This window comes from Astatotilapia calliptera, chromosome 14 (genome assembly GCF_964374335.1).
Source record: "Astatotilapia calliptera chromosome 14, fAstCal68.1, whole genome shotgun sequence".
NCBI classification, from domain to species: domain Eukaryota; kingdom Metazoa; phylum Chordata; class Actinopteri; order Cichliformes; family Cichlidae; genus Astatotilapia; species Astatotilapia calliptera.
In genome coordinates, this window is record NC_137435.1 from 14,556,267 (window position 1) to 14,564,949 (window position 8,683).

At 41.8% G+C, this 8,683-nt stretch overlaps 1 protein-coding gene across 1 annotated transcript; it reads left to right on the plus strand.

Annotated features, from left to right (window-relative positions):
* The first annotated feature begins 2,348 nt into the window (after positions 1 to 2,348).
* LOC113036621 (extracellular calcium-sensing receptor-like) lies at positions 2,349 to 5,971 on the plus strand. Its single transcript, XM_080288955.1, has 8 exons — positions 2,349 to 2,494; positions 2,765 to 3,059; positions 3,194 to 3,483; positions 3,691 to 3,986; positions 4,153 to 4,358; positions 4,498 to 4,719; positions 4,818 to 4,941; positions 5,067 to 5,971. Exons 1-8 carry the CDS (start codon positions 2,388 to 2,390, stop codon positions 5,969 to 5,971), a joined length of 2,445 nt encoding a protein of 814 aa, XP_080145081.1. The 5' UTR covers positions 2,349 to 2,387.
* Positions 5,972 to 8,683: the final 2,712 nt, after the last annotated feature.

The window sequence follows — 8,683 nt, forward strand, 5'->3', positions numbered from 1 at the left end:
GCAGACCAAGTCCAGGGTGTGTCCTTTAGAGTGAGTGGGGAAGTCGATAAATTGTTTAAATTCAGAGCCTTCGAGACAGGAGGAAAAGTCTCTGGTGAGCAGAAGGTCATTATTGTCCATGTGAATGTTGAAATCTCCCACCAAGATCACATTTGGGGAGAGAGATGAAAGATGGGTTAGTAAATTAGCAAAGTCACTGAGAAAGACAGGGTTAGGTTTGGGGGGGCGGTATACAGTAGCTATGATAGTGGGAATGGGTCCAGTCAGCTCACATGCAAGGACCTCTAGAGAACTAAAGGTATCAACATTAACCGGCAGGACTTTCAAGTGCTGGCGAAAAAGGATCGCGAGACCACCCCCACGACCTGAGCAGCGGGGTTTAGAAAAGTAAACAAACCCCAGAGGAGCAGATTCGTTTAGCTGAGAAAAGTCATCAGGTTGTTGCCAGGTTTCAGTTAAGCAGAAAAAGTCAAACTTACGGTCAGATAGGAGGTCTTGGATGAGAGGTCCCTTACTTGTCAATGAACGAATGTTTAGAAGACCGAAGTTGAGTGGAGTATCTTGAGTATCTTCTTTTTTGCTAATCGCGGTGGGCGCCCTGGGCAGGTGGGTTAGAGATCGATGGTTGACAGCCCGATCAGGGTTCCTGCGAGGGCGGCGAGTAGCAGACCAGAACGATTTAGTTCCATTGGAGTTATGGAAAATCCTGCGGGACCCGCGATGGATGTATCTCTGGCGAGGCTGGAAAGTGATGCCCGGGTGGTAGTGAAGCTCTGCCAGCGACGGGAGCGATAGCTGCCCGCGAAGGCGCAGGAGCTCAGCGGCTGTGTAGCAGAGCAGTCCAGCCGTAGGATGGTAGACGAGCGTCAGGAGAATCCAAAATAGTGCCGACCAGCTCAGGAACATCTTGGTCCGCATCTTCGATTGTGTGGAGGAAAAGGAGCCGAGCCGGCCGGAGCAACGAACAGGTAGGCTAAAATAGCTCAAACAGTTAAGCTAGTGCCGCTCACTGAGAAGAAGACGTGAGAACACATTCAGCTGAAATAACAGAAGTTGAGGACAAGTGTTGCAATTCAATCCCAGGCAGAGATCGATCTGGTCCTGAGTGTGAATGTCCCTGTTCATTCAAATCTGAATCCAAATAATCCAATTAATCCAAATAAATCCAAATAATCGAAAAATGAACCGGTGAGTAGCGGCAGCCAGACGCGCCAGCGTTCACTCAAGCCGGAAGTTAGTCCAAATAACACCAGGATCCTTTTCTAAGTAACTGACAGCTGGTAACTGTGCAGGGGTGGGTCTAGCAAAGTGTTGCCAGGGGTCCATGTACGGAATTAAAAGGGAAAGGGGGGCACAAGGAAATACTTTCTTATTCTCATTTAAAATGTCTCACTTTTAAAAAAATAATTATCCGAGTCTTACAACAAACAATTGATAGATTGATACATATATACCATCAGAACAGTGTACATCACTGTCACATCACTGTACATCACAGTGTTTATTTTCATTCAAAGGCTTTATGATTTTCCCTATAATGGTCTAGTCAAAATGCCCGGGATGATTTTTTTTGTCCCAGTCCAGCTCTGTATGCAGCTCATCTGCAGTCTGGTGTTACCTACATCTTCCTATTCAGAAGGCAGAATTTCCGAGTTCTGAGTACAATCGAAAGCACCACGACTGCAGTTTTTGTGTTGGATGTAAAAAGCAGGCTAGGATAGAATCAGGCGTGGGATTTCTCTCGTGGAAATGTGCACATTATTTTTTCCTTTCTATTGGTAGGTGGCACAGTGCACTTGTGGCAAGTAAGCAAACTAGAAGACTGGCAATCTTGCTGGGTATCCAGTTATGGAAGCAACACATTAACAAGAGAATTCTGAGTAAAACCAAAGTTACTTCCCTTAGTAACTAGTTACTCTGAAAGTAACGAGTAACTTGAAGTAACTGAGTTACTTTTGATAGAAGTAACTAGTAATGTAACTAAGTTACTAATTTAAAGAAACTTACCCAACACTGGATATGACCAGTAGAAATTATTTATGCATAGATCATAGAACATAAAGATTTAATCAAAGGCATCTCGGTAATGGGCATGTCCTCTTTAGGGGTAGAACAAAAGACTTTTGTCTTAAGACTTATAAAAACCAGTGTAAACACACTTACACCCATATACAGACACCTGACATCAAGCAGGGATGGAGATAGCAGCTCATTTTGTTAGTTTGATTATGACTTTTTGTTTGTTTCACCTGACCACAGCTCTTGCCTTGGGTGTGTCCTTAGATCCTTTCAATCAAAAGATTACACTTATAGATGATCAGGTTGATACTGCGGATTCACCTGTAAAATGCAAGCTGCAGAATAGCACTCGTCCACCTGCATTCTCAATGGATGGAGACTACATTATTGGTGGTATTTTTTCCATTCACTCCTACATTCACACAGTTGACAGTAACTACACCACCATGCCCGAGCCAGTAAGATGCAAAGGGAGGTCAGTAAGAGAGAGAAGTATGTTGTTTCTGTGTGAGGAAAAAAATACTCTAACGTTATGCTCAAGATCTATTAGTGCCTATTTTCTACTGATTTTCCATAACTGTGCGCTGAAAATAATTTCTAATGTAACCTTTGATTAAAAAAATTACAATGAATAAATGTTAAATAGCTGCAAACTGCAAATCTTCCTAGACTGTATATTCTGTTCTGTTCTGTTGTAATTTAACCTGATTCAAATTATAACAGTGACATAATTATCTGTCTCCAGCATTAATACACGTGAGCTGCGCTTTTCACGTGCAATGGTCTTTGCCATCGAACAGATTAACAACAACACAGAGCTGTTGCCTGGAATCAAACTGGGGTATCAGATCTATGATTCATGTGCATCAGTGCTTGTGACGGTGCATGTGGCATTTCAGTTTTTAAATAGCTTGGACCCTGTGTTTTACATTGGCAACAACTGCTCCCAATCTGGTATGGTGATGGCTGTTGTTGGTGAGTCTGGGTCTACACCATCCATCAGCTTGTCACGAGTCATCAGTTCTTTTAACGTTCCTCAAGTAAATATATGAATTTCTGGATAAAGTTTGACTTTAAAATATGCCTGTGCATGACTTTAACACTGCAGTACATTGTTACCCTGCTATATTAATTAATCAATTTATTCGATTTTTGTTTTGTTTTATCACTTTAGGTGAGCTACTTTGCCACATGTGCATGCTTGTCTGACAAGCAGCAGTACCCGAATTTTTTCAGGACAATCCCCAGTGACCAGTTTCAAGCTGGTGCACTAGCAAAGCTGGTAAAACAGTTTGGCTGGATTTGGATAGGTGCTGTCCGGTCAGATTCAGATTATGGAAATAATGGCATGGCATCTTTTCTACAAGCAGCACAGAAAGAGGGGATCTGTGTGGAATACTCCGTATCCTTCTATCGGTCCCACCCACAGAACAGGATCCAGAGAGTAGCAGATGTTATCCGCAGGTTTCTACATGACAGAAATGACTTGTGTGGCAATTAATTTATTATCCTAAAGATAAATATTTTATGCTGTCAAATACCACAATAATATGTTGTATAAAGTTTTTTGACTAGTCAGGTATAGTATAAAAGTGCTATATATGAACCCATCAATTTACCATTTATCAATATAGTTGAAAATCTTTCTAATATATTATGTTGTCTCTCAAGGTCCACAGCTATGGTTATTGTGGCATTTGCAGCTTTAGGAGACATGAGGATCCTGTTGAAGGAACTATCACGTGAGCCTTTTCCACCTCGCCAGTGGATAGGCAGTGAGTCATGGGTAACCAGTCCAGAATTAACAAAATTCAGTTTCTGTGCTGGGGCCATTGGATTTGGGATTCAGAAATCTGTAATCCCAGGTCTCAGAGAGTTTCTACTCAATCTCTCACCCTCTCAAGTTGCTGCCTCTGCAGTGCTTACTGAGTTCTGGGAGGATGAATTCAACTGCAAAATGAAAAAAAGTAACTTTAATTCAACAAATTTGGTTACTCATAGAATTTCACCATTGGAACTGTTCTGATTTACTGTCAGTGATAAATGCTAACTTGATTGGTTAAATGCATCAAATAAGAGAGGTCTGAAATTTGTTTTGACTTTTAATAGTATAAACATCTGTTCATGTTTTAGGTGCTGTTGGAGACATGAATATGTGTAATGGAACTGAAGATATAAAGAATCTCCAAAGCCAATACACTGACACATCTCAGCTCAGAATTACTAACATGGTGTACAAGGCTGTGTATGCAATAGCACATGCCATCCATAATGCAGTGTGCCATGGAAAAAATGTCACAGCTCAGTGTAGAAAACTAACCAAGTTAGAGTCTAAACAGGTCAGTTGAAATGAACAAGTCCGTGTTAATGTTTTTTGTTATCTCTAATGTACATTGAATGAAATCAAATATGAATTAATTTTTTGCTGTTGTTCTTTCTTTCTTTCCCCTCCCTTTTTGTGGTTTTACAATTTCACAGGTTTTGACTCAGATGAAGAAAGTAAATTTTTCCCAAAACAGATATGATGTGTCATTTAACGCTAATGGGGATCCTGTGGCTATTTATGAGTTGGTTAACTGGCGGAAAAGTGAGACTGGCATAACTGAGATAGTAACTGTAGGGTTGTATGATGCATCACTGCCAGCAGGCCAGGAGTTCCAGATTAACAGAAGCATAAACTGGATGGAGGGTAGCACAAAAGTAACGAGTAAAAGGACAAGAGTTTGGCAAATAAGACTTTGGTTAACATAATGATAGCAAAAATTTGCAGTTATTATGTAGCCTCTATGTCTTGACAGGTGCCGGTGTCAGTGTGCAGTGCCAGTTGTCCTCCAGGAACTCGTAAAGTGCTGCAGAAAGGAAAACCCATCTGCTGCTATGACTGTATACCGTGTCCTGAGGGAGAGATAAATAATATTACAGGTAAAATACAATTTTTGCCCATGCATGTAAAATGTGATAGGGTGGATATCTACAATAATATGAATGATTAAAATATTACAATTCTTATAATTCTTGTTTTTAATTTATGTATTTATTTCAATCAGATTCGGCTGATTGTTTACCATGTCACAAGGAATTCTGGCCTAATAGAAAGAGAGACACTTGTATCCCTAAGCCTGTAGAATTTCTTTCATTTCAAGACCTCCTAGGAATTATCCTGGCTACACTCTCAGTTCTGGGTGCCTGTCTGGCCATTATGACTGGGGCTGTATTCTTTCATCACAGGACATCTCCAATTGTCCGAGCCAACAACTCTGAGCTGAGCTTCCTGCTGCTCATTTCACTGACTCTGTGTTTCTTATGTTCATTAACTTTCATTGGAGCACCATCAGAGTGGTCCTGCATGCTGCGTCACACTGCATTTGGGATCACCTTTGTACTCTGTATCTCCTGTGTACTTGGGAAAACTATAGTGGTTTTAATGGCTTTTAAAGCTACACTTCCAGGTAGCAATGTGATGAAATGGTTTGGTCCTCCACAACAAAGAATGACTGTTGTGTCTTTCACCTTTATTCAAGTTTTAATATGTACTGTATGGTTGGTACTTAGCCCTCCATTCCCAATTAAAAATCTAACCACATACAAGGAGAAAATAATCCTGGAATGTGCATTAGGCTCTGCTGTAGGCTTCTGGGCTGTTCTCGGTTACATAGGCCTACTTGCTGCCTTTTGTTTTGTTTTAGCTGTCTTAGCCCGCAAATTACCTGACAATTTTAATGAAGCCAAGCTTATCACCTTCAGCATGTTGATATTCTGTGCAGTGTGGATCACCTTTATCCCAGCATATGTCAGTTCTCCTGGGAAATTCACTGTAGTTGTGGAGATTTTTGCCATTCTGGCCTCCAGCTTTGGACTAATGCTGTGTATATTTGCTCCAAAGTGTTTCATCATAATTTTTAAGCCTGAGAAGAACACCAAGAAATATGTCATGACTAAGGATAGGATTTAGAGGTTTTGCACTTAAAATGGCAACAGTAGTTTCAAAATATACACCTTCAACACAATCAGCAAATCACTTGATTTTCAGTTTTAAGTGAAATCAAATATTTACGTTAAGATTTTCAAAATGTCAATTTTTGAAACATTTACTATTTTTCAATGCAATTGATTAAGGTCAATTTTTTTTCAAGGCACAAAAATAAAAGTCACATTTCATGATAACAGTATCTTGTTCTGAGTCCTTTTTTTTAAGTTGTTTGATATTGTTTGAACCATCCCTCTGCAGATGATCAGTTAGCTGTTTTGCAACTACTCTTTTAAGAATTTTTTCGATAAAACGGAGGTTAGCCCATAATTAGCTAAGACAGCTGGATCAAGTGAACATCATATCAAGCAAGCCCTGAGTAAATGTGATTATACCATCTGTACATTTGTCAAATCTGGGAAGGCACCTAAAGAATGCTCCAGGCAAAACAGGAGAGATGAAGGACAACTGCTACCTAAGTGAAAACCCCTAAGTGCCAGGAGATTTGCCATGATTTATACATCGGGGAAATCAGACATCCTCTGGTTAAGCGGATGGCACAACACTGAAGAGCTACTTTTAATGATGAGAATTTTCACATCCTGGATAGGGAAGAACGCTGTTGGAGCGAGGAGTCAAGGAGGCCATTTATGCAAAAAGGGAAAGAGCATCTCTGAATTGAGGAGAAGGCCCAAGTTTACATTTTTCACCATCTTACAATGCTGCAATTGCAACCATTCCCCAACTCATTAGTGGGGAGTGGTCATTACCATTTGCATATTAATGATCAAGAAACTGATGTCACAGTCCTTAGCTTCGGTAACATCTGCCTCTCTGACATCAAGTTAAGGGAGTCCAGCTCTATCCCCACAACAGTACTGGCCTTTTGGATCAGTTTACTGAGTCTGTTGGCATCTGCGATTCCTCAACCTGCTGCCCCAGCATGCAACAGCATGGCACTGGCCACAACAAACTCATAAAGCATCCTGAGCATTGCCAACACATGTTAAAAGACCTTAGCCACCTCAGAAAAAAGAGACGACTCTGGCCCTCCTGTAGCATGTAGTGGTAGTTTTTAACCCAGTCTAGTTTATTGTCAATCCCTTGTGATAACCCTGTGTTGCTGAAGAAAACGGAAATTTGAATTTCATTACACATATTTCTCTTTTAGCACTGCTAAAGGTCAGTTACACGTTCAGTACATACAGGCTTAGGTGATGTAAAAGTATCTTTAGTACAATACTGAACCTGGTCATAAGTATTAGTTTATACAGTACAAGCCTACAACTATTCAGTTCAGTTAATTTTTATTTCAAACATATACATTCACCAACATTTTATAAAATATTTCCATGGAGTTGTTTGAAAAGGAGTAGGCAGAAGTATATACTTATTTAGCCCTACCCCCTCAGGTTTACAGCCTCATCATCTAAATTTAATATCTAATATCTAATATCTAATATCTCTAATATCCTAAGAGACTGTGCATACCAGCTAGCTCCTGTGTTCACTGAGATATTCAACATCTCTTTATCTCAGTCGGTGATCCCCACATGCTTCAAAGAGTCCATCATTGTTCCTGTCCCGAAGAAACCCCACCCTGCTTCTCTCAATGACTATCGCCCTGTAGCCCTCACCTCAGTAGTGATGAAGTGTTTTGAACGCCTGGTCAGAGACTTCATCATTTCTTCACTACCAGACACACTGGACCCACTACAGTTCGCTTACCGTCCAAATCGTTCCACAGACGATGTCATCTCTCATCTCCTCCACACATCACTCACTCACTTGGACACTAGAAGGGGGAATTATGTTAAAATGCTCTTCATAGACTACAGCTCTGCATTTAACACCATAATTCCCTCCACACTCACCACCAAGCTGGAGCATCTGGGACTCAGCTTATCTATGTGTCAGTGGATCTCCAACTTCCTAACTGGCAGACCACAGGCAGTAAGGATGGGCGGACATGTCTCAGCCTCCACCACTCTCAGCACTGGAGCCCCCCAGGGGTGTGTTCTGAGCCCCCTGCTGTACTCTTTGTACACATATGACTGTGTGGCCACTACCAGCTCCACCACCATCATCAAGTTTGCTGACGACACCGTCGTGGTGGGCCTGATCTCTGATAACAACGAGACGGCCTACCTGAAGGAGATTAGGAATCTGGAGAACTGGAGGACAACCTCCTTCTAAACGTCAGTAAGACAAAGGAGTTGATAGTGGACTTCAGCACTAAGCAGGAGAGGAACTACCAGACCCCTGTCATCAACGAGTGCCCAGTGGAGAGAGTGGACAGCTTCAAATACCTCGGAGTTCACATCACGCAGGACCTGTCATGGTCCTGTCACATCAACACCGTGGTGAAAAAGGCCCGTCAGCGTCTCTACCACCTCAGACGCTTGAGAGACTTCCAACTGCCCTCCAAGGTGCTCAGGAACTTTTACTCGTGCACCATAGAGAGCATCCTGACGGGAAACATCTTAACCTGGTTTGGGAACAGCACCATGCAGGACAGACGAGCTCTACAGAGGGTTGTGCGATCAGCTGAGCGCACCATCTGCTCCGAGCTCCCTGACCTGCACTCAATCTACAGCAGGCGGTGCTGGACCAAGGCCAGGAAGATCGTGAAGGACCTCAGCCATTCCAACAACAGACTGTTCTCTCTGTTGAGGTCAGGAAAGCGATTCCACTCCC